The sequence below is a fragment of the Topomyia yanbarensis genome, chromosome 3 (genome assembly GCF_030247195.1).
Source record: "Topomyia yanbarensis strain Yona2022 chromosome 3, ASM3024719v1, whole genome shotgun sequence".
In the NCBI taxonomy this organism is placed as follows: domain Eukaryota; kingdom Metazoa; phylum Arthropoda; class Insecta; order Diptera; family Culicidae; genus Topomyia; species Topomyia yanbarensis.
Window position 1 is genome coordinate 105,559,856 of NC_080672.1, and position 18,325 is coordinate 105,578,180.

The 18,325-nt window shown below is 39.3% G+C and overlaps 3 protein-coding genes across 3 annotated transcripts; 2 read left to right on the forward strand and 1 right to left on the reverse strand.

Annotated features, from left to right (window-relative positions):
* The first annotated feature begins 1,079 nt into the window (after positions 1-1,079).
* On the forward strand, positions 1,080-2,535 carry LOC131690685 (actin-related protein 10). Its single transcript, XM_058976613.1, has 2 exons — positions 1,080-1,317; positions 1,375-2,535. Exons 1-2 carry the CDS (start codon positions 1,247-1,249, stop codon positions 2,444-2,446), a joined length of 1,143 nt encoding a protein of 380 aa, XP_058832596.1. The 5' UTR covers positions 1,080-1,246; the 3' UTR covers positions 2,447-2,535.
* Positions 2,536-2,717: 182 nt separating this feature from the next.
* On the reverse strand, positions 2,718-4,002 carry LOC131690687 (cytochrome c oxidase assembly factor 7 homolog). Its single transcript, XM_058976614.1, has 2 exons — positions 3,772-4,002; positions 2,718-3,657 (listed from the first exon to the last, which is right to left on the reverse strand). The coding sequence occupies exons 1-2, from the start codon at positions 3,869-3,871 to the stop codon at positions 2,960-2,962; spliced, it is 798 nt and encodes a 265-aa protein (XP_058832597.1). The 5' UTR covers positions 3,872-4,002; the 3' UTR covers positions 2,718-2,959.
* A 2,293-nt stretch (positions 4,003-6,295) lies between these two features.
* LOC131692955 (uncharacterized) lies at positions 6,296-16,758 on the forward strand. The gene is made up of 5 exons (XM_058980387.1): positions 6,296-6,603; positions 14,564-15,440; positions 15,503-16,003; positions 16,057-16,251; positions 16,307-16,758. The coding sequence occupies exons 1-5, from the start codon at positions 6,524-6,526 to the stop codon at positions 16,424-16,426; spliced, it is 1,773 nt and encodes a 590-aa protein (XP_058836370.1). The 5' UTR covers positions 6,296-6,523; the 3' UTR covers positions 16,427-16,758.
* Positions 16,759-18,325: the final 1,567 nt, after the last annotated feature.

Consider the following 18,325-nt stretch of genomic DNA (forward strand, 5'->3'; position numbering starts at 1 on the left):
GAGCGAATTCTCTGCCAGAATTCTTACACAAATCGCGCAAAATGTTTGCAGAAGCTCTGCCAGAATCAATTTCTCTTTGCTCAACTTTTGCTAACTTTCTGCTATGGCACGATGGCTGGATTAGGGTGAAATATAGCATAGTAGAATCGATCGTTTTTGTCACTGAAACCGCCCACTGAAAAGCCCAAAAAATTGTTTCAAAATCGTTCAACACGGGTCCAACGAAGAACGTCTGTTAAACGGTTATTTGGACGTCGTCCAACGTTGGTCCAACAAACGTCTTTTATTGAACGATTTTGAAACCAGCCCGAGCAAAGTCGAACATCAAAATTACAAGTTAAATTCGTATTTTGATAATAGCATCAAATTTAAATCTTATTTTGTTATCAGTTTTAGATATTTTAAATATGACATCAAATTTTGATCTCATTTTGCTATCCTTGTTTCTTAGAAAAATTTTCTATGTTTATATTTCTTTGGTAAAACATCAAAGTGAATACATATTTTGTTATCAAAAAGAAATTCAGCATCTCAATGAGCTTTCAATTTACTCTGACTAATAGCAGAATTAGTTTTCTATTTGATGTCATAGGACAATTTTGCTGCTCTCCATTTTGAACCGTTAAAACGACCAAAACGACACCAATCTGAGTGATCATTTGCTGAACATCACAACACCAAGTTTAGTTTTCAATTTATCAGACTCTACTCGGGTACCGTTCCTACCCACTAAGACGTCCAAAAAATTGTTGCAAAACCGTTCAACACGGGTTCAACGATGGGCGTTTGTTGAACGGTTATTTGGACGTTGTCCAAATTGGTCCAACGAACGTTCTTCATTGGACGATTTTGAAACCAACCGTTCTTAGAGGGTAAGAGGCGGCTCCAGTAACTCAACCGATTCTATTTAGAATCGGTTGCGTCACTGGAGCCGGAGTGCGAATTAGAATCAGCCAGAGTTCCGGCTGAACTTTACTGGGGATATAGGCTCACTTCACTTTGGTTTTTGTTAAATTTGAAGTAGTTTTGAATGAGCGTGTACAGCAACTCAATTTCTCGAATTGTCAATTGATGGTTCATGGACGGTGGGTGTACAAAGACGAGAACAAAAAGAAGTCAACGAATTATTTTGATTATTGGAATCAGACCGTCAGTTTCTAGAGATAAATTTCTTTTTTGAGGCAAAGGAAATCTATTCTGAACATCTAAATAGCACGATTTGCTTCTTAAGTATTCGCACAATATTATGCCTCTTTTCGATTCGGTGTTGCAAGAAAAACCTGCAATTGTGCTGGAAATTGGTCATGCATTCACTAAGTAAGGTTGATTCTCGAGCTCAGAGGTATGCATTTTCAATTTTTGTTTTCATCGCAGATTGGGCTTTGCCGGTGAATCCCACCCTCGCAGTATCATTCCGTCAGAAGTGTTGGAACATAAATCAAAAAATTCCGGACAAACAGCTGCTAGCAAAAAACTGCTCGATTACGCTAATGAGTCCGAACTGTACGATCAGTTGGTAGATTTTCTGAAAACCATTTTCTTCAAATACGTTTTGGTCAGCCCCAAGGAACGCAAGGTGGTGATTGTGGAATCTGTGCTTTGGCCTACACAGATTCGAGAGAATCTGGCCAGGGCACTTTTTTGTCATTTTGACGTGTCATCGATTTTCTACGTACCAATCCATTTGGTTGTTTTAGCTACGTTGGCAGTAGATACGGCACTCGTTGTGGATATTGGGTACAAGGAAGCAGTGGTTGTTCCTGTGTACAGTGGAGTTCAAGCAGTGTTTGCTTGGGAAGCACAGCCCTTGGCTGCAGAAGCAGTGCATGAACATATAAAGGGTGAATTAATTTTGAATGGAATAGATGAACAGTTGCTGACAGACTACGTCATTGAAGACATTAAGGTTCGAACCTGCTTCGTTACGACCAGAGAGCGGGCAATCAAATGGCGTAGTGACGAAAAACCGGTGGCTTGTCCGGAAGTTGATTATCCCGTTAAAGGAGATGAAACTATCAAGATTCCTGGCGTAATTCGAGAAACGGCATTTGAAGTGCTTTTCCCAGATGATAACGATCATCTCAACTTGGCAAACATAATTCTCAATTCAATACTGAAATGTCCGAAGGACATGCGTAAAGCGTTGGCCGAGAATATTGTACTCATAGGCGGATCGACGATGGTTTTGGGATTGGCAGCTCGCCTGAAGCAGGAGCTGCTGGCTTTGTTGGAGTCTGAACAATACAGCGATAAACTTTTTGTCAAAACGTTCAAATTCCACAAACCTCCGTCCAAGGCGAATTTTACCGCTTGGCTTGGAGGGTCTATCTACGGGGCAACAGATCTGGTATTATCGAAGTCCATCGCACGGGAGGCATACAGCAAACATCAACAACTACCAGACTTTATCAACTATGATGAAGTGCGGTCTCACGGCCGGATTTAGCCAGGTTGGATGTGTAAACACATATATCTATCTCATATAAAATGTTTAACAATTTACTTCAAAACCTAATAAACTACGGATGGTGGTGACTTAACTGTTTCAAAATCACGTTTTTAAAGCAAAAATTTGTATTGCTGAAGCAAATGATTCACAGCCGTTCAAACACTAGACAAACGTGAAATTTTGTTGTAATTGGAACAGACTATTGGAAAGGGACTCCATGAATTTCTTTCTACCTCTTTGAATAAATATGAACATTTCCAACTCGCTAAAAAATTCACATTCCTATGCGCTTTTATTCCCCAACCGGAGTCGATATTGCATCACACATTTAAGCAAACTGCAATCAACTGACAGTCGGAAGGTACAATTGAAAATATAACAATAAAAACGCTGCACGAGACTAACCGAATTGTAGAACCTAAAAAGCAATGACCAGTTTCGTTTGTTCTACTCATCTTCATACATTGTTGGGAAAATACAAATAGTTCCGACTACAGTGGAATGTCGTATCTACGTTGGGTTCAATCCTTGCTGGAAGTTCAACTGTTGTTGCTTTTTTATCTCGTCCTGCATTTCCATTGCCAACTGTTTATATTTTTCTGCTTTTTTCTCGTCCTTACCAATACCATCACCTTTGGCGTACATTTGACTCAGGTTAGCACAGGCATACATGTTTCTCAGTTCGCAGGCTTTGTACGCGAATTCAAACGCTTTTTGCATGTCCCTTTCCACGACATAAGCAGCTGGGGGTAATGACGATGGGTTTTTCGAAAAAGCCTTTTCCTTTTGATCTAACTCTTCCTTCACCTTTGCGGTATTGAACTCGTCCTTCAGAATCCCGGAAATGTGCATTCCGGAAAGGTAAAAGCAAGCATTGCCGTTGTTCATTTCACAGCTTTTTTTGAGATATTCAAACGCCTTCGGGACATCTCGTTTTAAATCCTTAGGAATCGATTTGGAAACCAGGAGGAGGCCAGAGTGTAGACAAGCGTCAGGATCGTTGAGTTCGCAACCTTTCTCGTAGTATTTGTAGGCTTTAACAGGATCACCCTTTTCTGAGGCTCGTCCCTTGCCAAGAAAACTATAATTACCATATTTTAGACAACTTCTGGCATACCCATAATCGTCGCAATTAGACCGGTAAACTTTGGCGGCTTTTTCAAAATCTTTTTTAATACCTTCCAAGTAATCGCCTAGCAGGTGACAAACTGCAAACAATACATGATTGTTAATTTTCAATATACATCTGTTTTCTTGAGTTTTTGTAAATTCAATACATTCAAAGGAGGTGTTGTGTAATTCATGCAAAAGTTGTCGTTTACCTTCTGGTTTCTTTTCTGAATAGCACCCGAATCGATACTCGATACCCAACTTTTCTAGATATTCCTTGACGTCAGCCTCATTTTTTAGGTCGAAAGACATTTTTGAACCGTGAATCCGGATAAGTTAAAACAATTTTTTTGCAAATTACTATTTTTTACACATGCACAAAGTTGTTTTTCTTCGAACTCCTATCGGTCTGTTTGACGTTTACTCGTCGTGATTCCGTCAGCTGTTGATTTTTTTGTTTTGAAAAGCTATATAGAGCAAAAGTTATCCCGCACTTCGAATAATAACTCGTCTAATAATGGTTGCGGTTGGATATTGTCAATTGACGTTATAAATACACCCCAGTAAAGTTCAACCGGAAATGAGCCGGATTTCCGGCTGGTTCCAGTTCGTACACCCAGTTAAGCTCAGCCGGAAATGAACCGGAATTCTGGCTGGTTCCAGTTCGTATTCCGGATCCAGTGACACAACCGATTCTAGTTAGAATCGGTTGTTGCACTGGAGCCGGAATACGAACTGGAACCAGCCAGAATTCCAGTTCATTTCCGGCTGAACTTTACTGGACACTGGCTCCAGTGACATAACCGATTCTAACTAGAATCGGTTGTGTCACTGGAGCCGGTGTACGAACTGGAACCAGCCGGAATTCCAGCTCATTTCCGGTTGAATTTTACTGGGATGCTCCTTCCCACCCACTGAGACGTCCAAAAAATTGTTTCAAAATCGTTCAACACGGGTCCAACGATGGACGTTCGTTGAACGGTTATTTGGACGATGTCCAAATTGGTCCAACGAACGTCCTTCATTGGACGATTTTGAAACCGGTTGGTTGGAGAACGGTTGGTTTCAAAATCGTCCAATGAAGGACGTTCATTGGACCAATTTGGACAACGTCCAAATAACCGTTCAACAAACGTCCATCGTTGGACCCGTGTTGAACGCTTTTGAAACAATTTTTTGGACGTCCCAGTGGGCAATTAAACACCCATTCCGTAACCGGTTCGGACTAGAAAAACTCTAGAAAGAGAACTGCGGAGACTCCATTTTGGATCGATTGGATTCGCGTTTAGCTGTCAAAAAACGAATCCAATCGAACATTGCCTATCCTTATAACATTGGACGTGTTGCCATACAATTCCGGGGTATACGTTGCCAAAATGCTGTTTTTCTCTCCGCAGTTCTCTTACTAGAGTTTTTCTAGGTTCTTCCAATATAGTATACTATACTGTAGTATTGCAATGAGGTGTTATTCTGTGATTACTCACACCAATCATGTAAGATTCATCTTACGAATACCAAAGTGCCCTCTTCGCCATACCTGTATATACAACATTGGTAGTATAGTATACACGCAGAATTATATTTATGCATCGATAGCATACTTTTCTATCTGCCTCACGTTTCTTCTGCTGTAAATTTTATGCATTGGACATATTCCCGTCTTCTTTCTTCTGCTGTGATTTTTATGCATTTTCATGCATATACTTCTAGTAAGCATTCAATGAGTCCCAGCTAAACTCATTCCGGAACCGGTTCGGATTTCTGAATGGAGTCATTATGGATTCCAAATCAAATGCAACAACCGATTCCGACTCAGAATCGGTTGTTGCATTTGATTTGGAATCCATACTGACTTCATAGAGGATTCCGAATCAAATTCCGAATGGTTTGACCGGGGTGGATAGACCGAATATGTCCAATGCATAAAATTCACAGCAGAAGCACAGAGAACAGACGTCCATCTTCAGCATTCAACTTGTGTAAAATCTCTAACGGTTTCGAAGGTAGTTTGGATATCTAAACCAGGTGCGCTACTGTCGTCATGTTTTTTTGTGGCTGAGTTCGATTGAATTGACAGCGGTTATTCCTCTACCCAGTCAAACTAGTCCGAAACCGATTCGGACTTCCAGCATGAATTCCAGCTCAAATGCGTCAACCGATAGTCGGAATCGGTTGTTTTCTTTGAGCTAGATTCCATGCTGAATCCATCCAGGATTTCGAACCGGTTCCGGAATCGATTTGACGGATAGTTGGGATAGGTTGGTGTGGCGGCGCAAGTGTTTTTCGTATATTAATTCAAATGTTTACACACGTTTTTTAAATATTTTTGTTCGATCATGTATGTCTGTTCTCTGTGGCAGAAGAAACGAGAGCAGATAGAAAAGTATGCTCTCGATGCATACACAGAAAACTTGCATTACCTAGCAGTAGGTATTTTTAAATCTGTGCATCCCACTTCCTCCAACGAAAAACGAAAGAGAGGGAGTCCAAATTTACCCAAAAATAATGAGATATTCGCCAAAGCCGACTAAACTTCATCCCATTAATTTTGAGTAAAAAAATCATTCCCTCTTCGTCGTTTTCCGGTAGTGAAATAAGGACAGCAAATTAAAATTACCTACTGGTAGGTAATGGATTTTAAGTGTGTAAATAAAATTCTGCGTGTAATATACTCATTTGAAATCATCTGGCAACGCTGGTAGTTAAATACTCAATATGTACTTTAGTTTAACCGTGCATTATCGACGTTAGAAGATAGCTGCTGTTGCCCGTTCGTCGTTCACGTTTTTCTATAAAGAAAAATTAGTCGCGTGTTAAAAATATATTACAACCAAATACAAATTTGTATTTGTTACAACTGAACACTTGTTTGGATTTATATATCCGTTTAAAAATCGAATTTTTTTTATTATTTATTGTTATCTGTAATTTTGTTCTTCGGGAAACGGTGTAGTTTTGCAGAAAATGTTCATGTCAAACTATTTTCGTGGAAATGGGCTTTCAACAAGGGTTTCTATTCGTCAAAAAATAATGGATTACAGAAGGTAGGTTTAAAGCCTGTATTTTATCTTCTTTTTGGTTCGATGAACATAATGCTATTTTGTTTACTGTGCAGTCCCGATAGACGGCTTTGTCTACCATTATCCTCCGTATCGTTTAGAAGTAAGACTCGTTAAGAGTTCGAGATAGCGCTTTATATTTCGTTATCTTGGAAACTAGAACTTCTAAGGGACCATTCATAAATTACGTAACGCAAAAATTGCCCAAAATTGACTCCCCCCTCCCCCATGTAACAAATTGTCACAAATTTCTTTATTCCCCCTCCCCTATGACGTAACGAATTCCTTGAAATTTTTTTTTCTTCGGTGAAAACATGTTACGTAACGATCTAGCTTACTCCCCCTCCCCCCTATGTCACAATATGTAACAACTTGTCGAACCCCCTCCCCCCCTAAAAGCGTTACGTAATTTATGAATGGCCCTAACGCGTTTTCCAGATTTCTTGGTTTAGATGATGGGGTCGCGACTGTGAACAAATCTGAGTTGACCTAACAATTCATGGCTCGAAACAATTTCTTGAGTTGCATAAAATTCTTCCTTAGATGTGTTCCGAACTAAAATCACTGAGTATCCGCATTAGCACTTGAATACAATTCTAAAGAAAAATTGTCAATACGAAGAAAATCGCTTCAAATCCAGCCAAGTCTTGTGTTGAATTGGAATGACACTGACAGACAAATGGTAAACAAACGATAGAGATGGCGAGTCTTTATCCAGAGGGATTCAACGTCGTTATTTTAAGGTTCAATGAACTTTGGGTGAGCGTCTATAAGAATTGAACGCTGCCGAAATGGGCCGTGTACGGTCTCAGCCGTCAAGTAATTGACACAGCAAAGAAAAAAAAATTGAGCGCTTGATAGTATGTGTTAGAAAAAATGTGTTAAGCTTTGCCACTGTTTCATCCATATAAAACCTTTTCAAAACTCTAGAAGAAGAAAATCAGTCGATTTATTTGATTCAAATAATGTAAAATAGCTGCTAGAAAAATATCAACTTAGCTGAAAAAGTAGCTACGATTTTTTGCCACACAACCACACCGTGCTGGGGACGCAACACAACTGGGTAATGAAAAAAAAAAACTACAGCCACTTTTTCAAAAGCACCATTCAGCTAAGTCGATAATTTTTTTAGCAGCCAGGGTGATGAGCCTATTTTGGCACCATTAGGGAGAGGGTCGCACTATTTTTGAACAACTTTAAAAGAAGCCATATTATCTATAACCTTTCTCAGAATAAAGTATCAGTGTACTGTTTCTTAAACATCTATATAATTCTTATTTAGCAGAATTGCCTCAATTTTCAGCATAAATAAAAATAAATGTTCCATTCTGTGAATCTATTCCCACCCCAACGATCCAAATATCGCCTCATGGGTGTGCCAATTTCCACCTCATCGAAAAACAATCTAGTTGAAACGCAATGCCTCATATTCCATTTGCGTCGATTCTAACTAGGTATCCAGATCATGGACGCCAACGTGTGATTTGTAAAACGAATCATTCTGCTTTTTTCAGCCGATCAAAACAAACGTAAACATCACGCACATGAATGAAACTCATCAGCTGTTAGTAGAAGAGCGCCCAGAATTGCGCATGCAGAAAAAAAACCATTCGAAGGTTAGCAAGTGGAATGACAAGTTTCACATCACACATTGCTTTCTTCCGATCCGAATTGTATGTGCAGATGAAAATAAAATATCTGCAATCAACAATTAGTTGAATAACTTGAAATAATTGATTACTTATACCTGAAATTGCATTACATTATATTTACAATTTCATGTTTTGGTTTGGCCGCACTGGTGATTCTTTTCTGTATGATGGATGCAAAAAGTCGGTTTTGATTGTGGTAGTGTATCAGCAAAACATGCCAATAATAGGAACCCCCGTATTTAGTTTCATCCTATTATAACACTAGGCCTATTCTAGTGTTTGACGAGTGATTTTAAAGTGAAATTATCGTAAAAAGGTTCTCCAGCTAAAATAAAGGTATGTATCAGTGCAATGTTTAGTATATTTGTGCCGGAATAACGAGATATGAGGCGGTAAATGCTGGCTCGTAAGTGTTTATTTTGCTAAGCGCCGTTGCATCCAGTTTCGGTTCACTACGTGAGTGTTAAATAAAAGTTGGATTTAGAGGATAGTTCTAAATACATATGTGCACAACAAATAAAGAATATAACTTGAGCTTATTTTTTCTCACCTGTTTTAGCCAAATCGATAGTGTCATTATCTCATATGCTTGGTTCGAAACCAAGGGGTACGAAATAGGGTCACAACAGGCTCTACTGCCATAATAGGCACATCGCCCTATGTGCTCCCACTTGCAAGTTGATAGATCAATTCGCCTGGGTGGAACATGTGTATCCTGCTAGTTGTCGACTCTTTTGACCTTGGGTATGAGGCTAGTTCAGAAAAGGAGTGCAGGACTGGCACCTAAGAGAGTTAAGTTCAGGTCAAGTTTTTTTCACGCGGTTTTTTTGCGTGGTTTTTTTACGAGGTTTTTTACGCGGATTTTCGAATCAACGCGGTTTTTACGCGGATTTTTCAATCAATACGGTTTTTGCAAAAAATTTCTGAATGCAAATGCAAGACTTTTCTGAAAAAAAGTCCTTTTAAATGCAAAGAACTTCGAAGAATTTTAGCAGTTTTTTTTGCGCGGATTTCGTAATTAACGCGGTTTTCGCAAAAAATATTCTAAGACCTTTTGAATGCAAAAGACTTAGAAGATTTTTGGAAATATGTAAGAGACGGGTCTGGACTCCTTAGGGACCGTTCATAAACCACGTAGACCGAAATTTGAGAATTTTTAACCCCCCCTAGTAGACCTTAGTAGACTTTTACCAACCCCCCTCCCTCCCCCACCAAAAGTCTACGTAGACTTAATTTTTTTTTATTCGCAGGAAATGTGAATTTAGCAAGAAGCACATTATAATGTTCAATTAAAAATAAGCGTTCAGATTTATTTCAAGCTTTTTAAATATTAAAGAAAGATTTTTCACATTGGTTTTTTGTCTATGATTGATCAAATCAATTAATACCGATTCAAGGTGCTTTCCAACGTTTGTGTAGCGGAATACTTCTTTTCAAGGTTAGTCACTCAAATATATGTATAAAGATACATTGCTATAACTAGCTTAAATTTTGGCCGAAGTGCGACCTACACCAACAATGCAGAATTGCTAAAAACTTTTTGAGCCTTACTGGTGCATTCAAAATTGTTAAATTATAAGAAACAATTACAAATTAATACTGTCGATGTGTACTATCATCTAGACTAAAATAATAAACCAAACATGCACACAAATTTAACTTTTCGTGAACAAATTCCAATATTTCTAAGATAATCTGAATTGCCTTATTTGATTAAGGGAACGAAGCTATTTAAATCTTCCCAAAAATATTTATATTTCTTATGTAATTAATAGCCGTATCACCTTAGAGTATTATCGCAAAGTATCAAAGTTTAACTCCGAATATTTTCGAAGATAAATATAGTAGAGCCGGTTTGCACGGAGTTGCATAGGGTCAAGACGTAAAATTTAACGGGTGTTTAAAGATTTTTTAATCAGTGTAAATGATTGCAAGAGAAACTGATTAACTCGAGTAAACACTTTGTTGTAGAAGTTTAACTACACTACTGCTTTAACCACCGAAATTATTAAATAAAAATAAAAAAATTAATCTACTTATTGTTAAAAATCGGGTGTTTTGTTGTTACAATGCTTAACTTTGAACATTTTTTAACTTTTTATGGTTCATGCATTTAATGGTCCATGCATGTCTGCTAACTAGTGGTGCTTCAGATGATTTCACAGTCAAAATCTTCGAGACGAGAGGAATTTTTGGTGATCGTCTTTGGAACTGTCATTTTGTATTATTCCCAGATCAAAACTATATCAAAATATACGCAAGAAACAAAAACGTGTGAGGTTGTCCAAAAAAAAAATCGTGGGTTCTGGGTTGAGTGGTCGCTTAACGAGTAGTTACCTCAATATGTACTAGCTCTGAAGTTTCTGCATAAATACTGAATAGACCGATATTTTGAATACAACTCTCTTTAAATCCCATTCATTATTAGTAATACGAGAATAACAAAAAATAAAAGTCTACGTAGACTTTTTCAAAGACCCCCCTCCCCCTCGTAGACAAACGTAGACTTTTGCCAGACCCCCCCGTCCCCCCTATGAGTCTACGTGGTTTATGAACGGCCCCTATGGGTATTTTTGGAATGGTCTTGACGAGTTGGTTTGATTTTTGAAGCCATTTTAAAGTCCAAGATGGCGACTTCCGGTTTAGCGGAAATTCCCTACAACCCATGCAATATGGGAATGGTCTTGACGAGTAGGTGCAAGAAATTTGTTTGACGCCATTTTGGAATCCAAGGTGGCAACTTCCGGTTTAGTGAAACTCGCTATAACCCAATGGGGTATTTTCAGAATGGTCTTGACGAGTAGAAGACAAAGGTCGATGTTTGACGCCATGTTGAATTCTAAGATGGCAACTTCCGGGTTAGCCACATTCGCTATAACCCAATCAATATGGGTATTTTCGGAATGATCTTAACGAGTTGGTTCCAAAAATTGATTTTTAACGTCATTTTGAAATCCAAGATGGCGATTTCCGGAAGCGAAATTGAAGACTCGATTTTATCAGCACCCGATTTTATTAGTCCCCCATCTTATCCACCCCGATTTTATCAGCCTCATATAAAAATTAATAGTTGGTAGCATAGCTCTAGCAGACGAACCAAGTTAAATTCCTAATCCTTTCTTGAGCATATTTTTCTTATCTTAGAGACCCGAAATATGCAAAAAAATTTTTTTTGAATTTTGAACTGGGAGGAAATTTAGAGCTAAATAATCAGGAAAAATTATGAGGCTATATCTAGGGACTGAAGAATAATATTTCAAGAGCTTCGGTTTCTTAAAAAGAAAGAAAAATATGCGTCCCGATTTTGTCAAACCCCCAACTCACACCACACATGTCTCTTTCTTCTCTCACTTCCATTTTCACCGCCTTCTTCTGGATGAAGACATAAAAATATTTTACATTTCGCTGGTTTATGATTAGATCTTATATTCGAGGATGTTTTGGATGATTGCCCAGATTTTTCATGCGGGAATTTCGGTGAACCGAAAGTCTCTATCTTGGATTTCAGAATGGCCTACTCGTTAAGACCATTCCGAAAATACCCATATTGTTTAAGGTTGCACAGAGAATGCGCAAAATTCGCAAACGAAAAAAGCAGTTTTTTCCACACCGTATGTCAGATCTTCATAAAAATCAATCAGCGTATGTAGAATGTTGTTACAGTACTGTTATTAGAATTTCCGCTAAACCGGAAGTTGCCATCTTGGATTTCAAAATGGCGCCAAAAATCAATTTCTGGAACTTACTCGTCAATACCATTCCGACAATACCCATATTGATTGGGCTATAGCAAATTTTGCTAATCCGGAAGTCGCCATCATGGATTTCAAAATGCCATAAAGCATCAATTTCTGGCACCTACTCGTCAAGACCATTCCAAAAATATCCATATTCATTGAGTTGTAGAGAATTTCGCTAAGTCGGAAGTCGCTATCTTGAATTTCAAAATGGCATCAAACAAATTTCTGGCACCTACTCGTCAAGACCATCCCGCAAATACCCATATTGCATAGGTTGTAGAGAATTTCCGCTAAACCGGAAGTCGCCATCTTGAATTTCAAAATGGCGTCAAAAACAAATTCTGGCACCTACTCGTCAAGACCATTCCAAAAATACCCATATTGTTGAGGTGCGGACCATAAGGAGTCCAGACCCGTCTCTTCCATCTTTCCGAAAATCTACTAAGTCTTTTGCATTCAAAAAGACTTAGAAAATTTTCTGTAAAAACCGTGTTAATTGCAAAATCCGTGCAAAAGAAAACTTGCGAAAATATTCTAAGTCTTTTGCTGAGAGTTTTTTTTACGCGGATTTTCCAATTAACGTGGTTTTTTTACGCGGATTCTCCAATTACCGCGGTTTTTTTAAGCAGGACGTATCCCCCGCGTAAAAATAAAACCTGGGTGTGTTCAGAACTTGTTATTATGATTGTTTAACTTGACCAAGCACGCCGGCTCTCAGAAACGAGAGGCAGCCCTTTCGGCTCGGTGTGGTTTGTTCGAATCGAACCAGGCAGACATTCGGTTCGAGCTAACTTTATGGGGAATAGCGGCTAAATATTTTATATGTCCATTATGGGCCGAGATTCTTTTTGTGAAACCCTAAAATACCTTCACTCGTCTAGCTACTCAACGTAGTGATAATAGAAAAAAATGAGGATTTGCCTGGTCCATAATGTAATGAATACGTACACCCCGATGATTAAGTGAATGTTTTAGCACTAATGGACTTATAAACGCGGTCTCAAACTGGAACCTACAAATGCTCATGTTTGCGTGATAATGCATCGGTTACGTCCGGAAATCTCTACGATCAGTCCTAGCAGTCTAGGTCCATGCTTTTAGGTGGACCAAAAAAAATGACGCTCATAATCACTAGACTACATGTTCCATGGCGGCATGACGGGGAAGTCTTGTGATGTGAGGAAACTTACTCTCTTCTAGCGTCTAAACCATGCACTAAAAATTGAGCATCGCGATCATTCAAGAATACACGCAACTATGCGTATAAAATAAAATCGAATTTATATACGCGAAGTTCCATACGTGCTAGCACACGCGACAAACACGTTAACATACAAATGCCCTAGTCCTTCGCGATCATCCACGGTTCGATTACGGCTGGAAGTCCCTACATTCTGCCCTGGCAACCTTCAGTTGGACCACTAAAAATGACGCTAATATCCATTAGACAATTCCATGGTGATACGACCGGGAATTCTAGTGATATAGAAGAACTCTCCTGGCATCTGAACCGTACTCCAAAAATTAAGTATTAGATTCACGGTCCGCGCGCGATTATCTAATAACACACGCAAACATGCGTATGGACACTCGGTTATAAAATCGAATTTATACACACGAAGTTGCATACACGCTAGCACACGAGATATACAAACGCCCACGCGATCGAACACGTTAATGTACAAACGATCGAATACTTCGCGATACGATCGTGAACTCCCTTCGCTCGCACGTATCTGAACCGTACAATGAATATCATTCAGAATCACGGCCCGCTGCAATTGGTCTTAACCAGTGTTTTAGCGGGTAACATTTCCCGTCTCGTCTGCAGTTGTAGTGAGTGATTCTGACGGGGAGCCCTTCCGAGAACCTAGCTCTGCAGCTCCAGTAGGACAACTCTAGAAAAGAAATGTTGACCGCATACAAAATCGACGTTGAACTGTGTGGGTCCGCAATCACCCAGGGTGATTTCAAAGGGGTCCGCTGTGCAAATAAGTTTGAGAACCGCTCGTGGGATTCAATGTAGTATATATAGGTATGGTAGAACACACGGTTTGCTAATGTTGGTAACCAAAAATCCCGAAGCACTACGGGTCGACGTCATAGCGTTAACTCGACTTAATGAGAACTGGACGATATCAGTATGACGTAAGTTAATTTGTGCTGATATTTTTCGTACCACTCTTATTAGATTCATCCTGCAAATACCAAAATGCAATCATAGCCCCACCTGCACGTATCACATTGTATGGGATTCCCTATATACATAGGATAATTATGCGTAAAACGGCAGCATCTCTGGATTTCGAATTAAAAAACGAGGTCTTATTCGGTTTACATCTCTTGAGGTCTCTACCTTTTTGATTAGTGTTAACTCAAATGCCAATTATTTTAAAAAAGATGTTTTATCCAACCCCCACTAAACCTTGAATAAATGATAGTCAAATATTGAACGCATTGTTTCATAGAGCTTTCTACAACCACAACGCATTGCACCGTACAACTTTAATAACAACTCTTATATAACTCTAATAACCGATATTATCCCCACAGCCGCTACGCCAACAAGCCACTGATAATCATCGATCTGATGTATTACGATCAGCTGGGTGGTTATCTGCACCGGAGCGGAGACCAGACCAAGATGAACGATCTATGCGGAATCTCTCGGCAACGGGTGCAACAGCTTGAAAACTTCGTAGCATCGCTAAAGGGCTGGGGAGCGGAGCTCCTTTTCATTACGAACGGACCATATTTGGACGTTAGTGGACAGATCCTGCCGGACGAGGATGAAGCAAAAGTCAGCAGCAAGGATTGGCGTTATGAGCTTCAGTGCGCCATCATTGATTATCTAGACAGGGCACACTACAGCCAGGTTGCCGCCGATTCTAATTTCATCCCTATTGAGCGTGTGTGGACGGAATCGGTTCAGAAGATTGCCCGCAAGTACGGCAAGATTATGCGAGCTTGGGATAACACGCGTCATCAGGAGATTGCCAAGTATGCTAGCGTCCATGACGCGTTGGCTATCATTTCCAAAAATTACGCCCTGTTGCTGTACAGCGGATTGGCTTTTCCGAAGTACAAACTGTGGTCGCTGGTCGACTGCGCTTCATATAAAATGGAAACGGTCGAGTTTGATCCTCTCGCTATTCGTCGAACACTTGGATTATCAACCAAGCAGCTGAGAGTTCTGGGGGCGATTTGCGACTGGTACTTCAACACTTCATCGTTTTGCACGTTCCTGGAACGTATCAAAGTGCCTAACGACAGACGTACATTGTTTAGAGACTTGGCTACGTACGTCAAAAAGACCGCTGGGAACTTGCAGGAGCTGGACTACCTCAAGATTGCACGCGATTTTTTCGGCGAACAGAAGTATCTCGACAAATTTGATGATTTCAAAACTGTGTGTGAAAGCTATAATATTGTAAGTATCCTTTGTTACTTTGCTAACAATGACGAACGTTTCAAAGCAGAATTACTTCGCAGAATAAGATAACCTTGTCCGTCGATCAGAACAATGATTCGATCAGCATGCAACTGAAGAAGCAGGATTCGTTCAATTATGATATCTACCATGGTATATTGTTCACTTGTTCAATAACCTTTGTTGACTATCGCTTTTGGCAGCAGCATGGCGTAGATTTTTATGAAATTGCTACCAATTTGTACCAACGTATTAGCGGAGTCATTCTTCAGCATAAGAATGATCAGTCGCTAGTTCGGTACGTTAAGATCAAACGCAGTCACACAGAACCATATACCATGGCAGAGTTGAAGCCACAGTATCCGAAGAATTTACACATTCCTTCGTTGGATTACATTTTCTCGCTTGCTGGACTGACGTTGATGGCCATTCCGGATTTTAACATCCGCGTGCTCGAGTTTGTCACCGGAATGACACTGAATAGGTGTGCTTTGGAATTCTTCTGCAAAACTGATCAACGATCCCATCTGCAGGATAGTGTAACTCTATGCTTCATGGTGAAGGTAATTGATAATCGAATTTTTATACTTTTCTGAAAATATAGCAATCATTTCAGTTAAACATGATGGATCGTTTTGAGGCGGACATTATGCTGATGGTCATTCATAAGTGTCGCCGAGAACGTGTACAGAATGTTGAACTGCCGGAAAATTTGCATCTTCGGGCGTTCCATTTGTATTTTACTTACGTGAAGATGCGTACGTTTGTTAAACATAGCTTCTACTGTGCCGGATTGGACGATTCATTTATGGTACGTTAACCTGATTTATGCGACTTGAAATATTTTATTATTGGGTGTCTTTCAGGATGAAAACTATCTTGACGGGGCCATATATCAGCGTATGTTTCAACGGTGGACTATTGAAGGCGAAACTGAAGAATTCAGCAGAGAAATCAATCGAATCGAACATTACCGTTTGTATTGATTATTGAAGGCTTGATGCTGAATAGTATTACGCTATCGATTTACGAAAGTTCTATTACTTTTTAAAACTCTTGAACTCGTGAGCAGTTAATATGTTTTATCTTTTTTGGCGTATTTTGCGTGCAAATGTAATATTCTTTTTCAATAGCCTGTTCACATTGTTTATACTCGTTTGAATTTTGAGTGATCGGTATGATTGTTCTGTAAGTGATTTTTATAAGCAGTTTAAACAAGAAATACGAGAAAGGTAAATTCTTCGATCAATTTTAATAATCAACATTGTTCTTTTTGTTCGCCTATGTTATCTTCCAGATTATAAAGCAATATTTTGAACATATTTTGTTTTCTTGACGATCAAAAACATTTTCTTGACTCTGTGCTTTTCCGGGGCGTTTTGGTTGTTTTAACCGTAATATATCGTCGCTATTGTACTATCTCATGACCAGCGCCGTTTTGGGGTAAACTGAGTTAGATATGCCACATCACTTGTAATCTCTACAAAGTGACGTTTTCAGAATTTCGACATTCTGCTTAATTACTGAGATATCGCGAGAAACGTGCTGAGAAAATTTTAATGTTTTGCTTCAAATGACTGTGTCTGAAGATTGGTTCAAGTTATCTTGATGTATAAGATGTTTTTATGGGTAAAACTATCTGAGAAACACAATGGCATAATCATTTTTAAAACACCAATAAACTAATTGTGAGAAAAATGCATTTTAAGTTTTAAAATGGAAAAATAGCATATTTGGCAACACTGTAACCAAAAGTAAATATTTTTTCTAGATTCCCTGACTCACTTCCTTCAAAATGCATCCCAACGATTGTTTATAGACCAAATGAAGCCAAAGATATGAATAAAAGTTAATAATTGATGATTTTTTCCTATGGGAAATTTTTTATGTACTATTATGACATGCCCAGGGATGCCAACGGTATCGATAAACTACATTTTTTTCGGTATATTTACATTTGCACAAGCCGTACAGCCCGCTACAGCGACGCATCACTACAGCTCTTACCAGAGCGGTAGCCAAAACGGATTACATTTTCCCGTACAGCAGTAGAATACATTTTTGTTTTGCTGCTGTACTCCGACTGCTCGGTGAGAGTGTGGCGTAGTAAAGTTTGTTCTCTCGCTTTGTACATTTTTCTCTGCATAGTCAAAGGGAGAGGCCCGCACACGAAAGCGTTGATGCCGGCCGTGGCGTAAATGAGCCGCATTCATTGTCGTCATTTTTGAATAAAAATATTAAAAAGATTGAAAATATTAAAAAATGTAAAATAAGGAAAGAGAAGCTGTACCGCTCGCGTCTGGTGGCTGTACTGGGGACAGTAGTTTTTTGTCATGTTACTGCTTTGCACACAGGCAGCCGTACAGCGCTGGGCGTCCTGCACTAGCGAATGACAGCAGCATCGAGAGAGAAATGAGAATGTAGGCAGAAAAATTAACGCCGCAGAAAAGGTAGGCATTTTGTATCCTTGGACATGCCACACAAATTTTGTAATCGGGGAGCTTGGGTTGCTTATTTATCCTTCACGCCATCACATCATATAGTAGATACACTTAATGACGATATGATACCTGGTGCAGAAATTGCACTAATTACCTGGCAATCTTCTTTCATTTAATTGTCTGCTCAGGAAATCATTTTCCGTACCCAAATATCACATGCGACGCCAGTAATAAATGGAGAAAACCACGAGGATGGTGGAAGAGCAGTGGGTACAAGGCCAAGTGCTTCCTGGCTGTTACCAAAATGATAAGCAAAGGGAAAGTAAGGGTTTTTTGTTTCGTCTTTTCATTTGTTTCTCTTGCTACAATATATGCAACTCGGTGCAAGAGAACGTGACGGCCAAGGAAACGGAAAGCCAATAGCCCAAACAGATCAGGAACAGG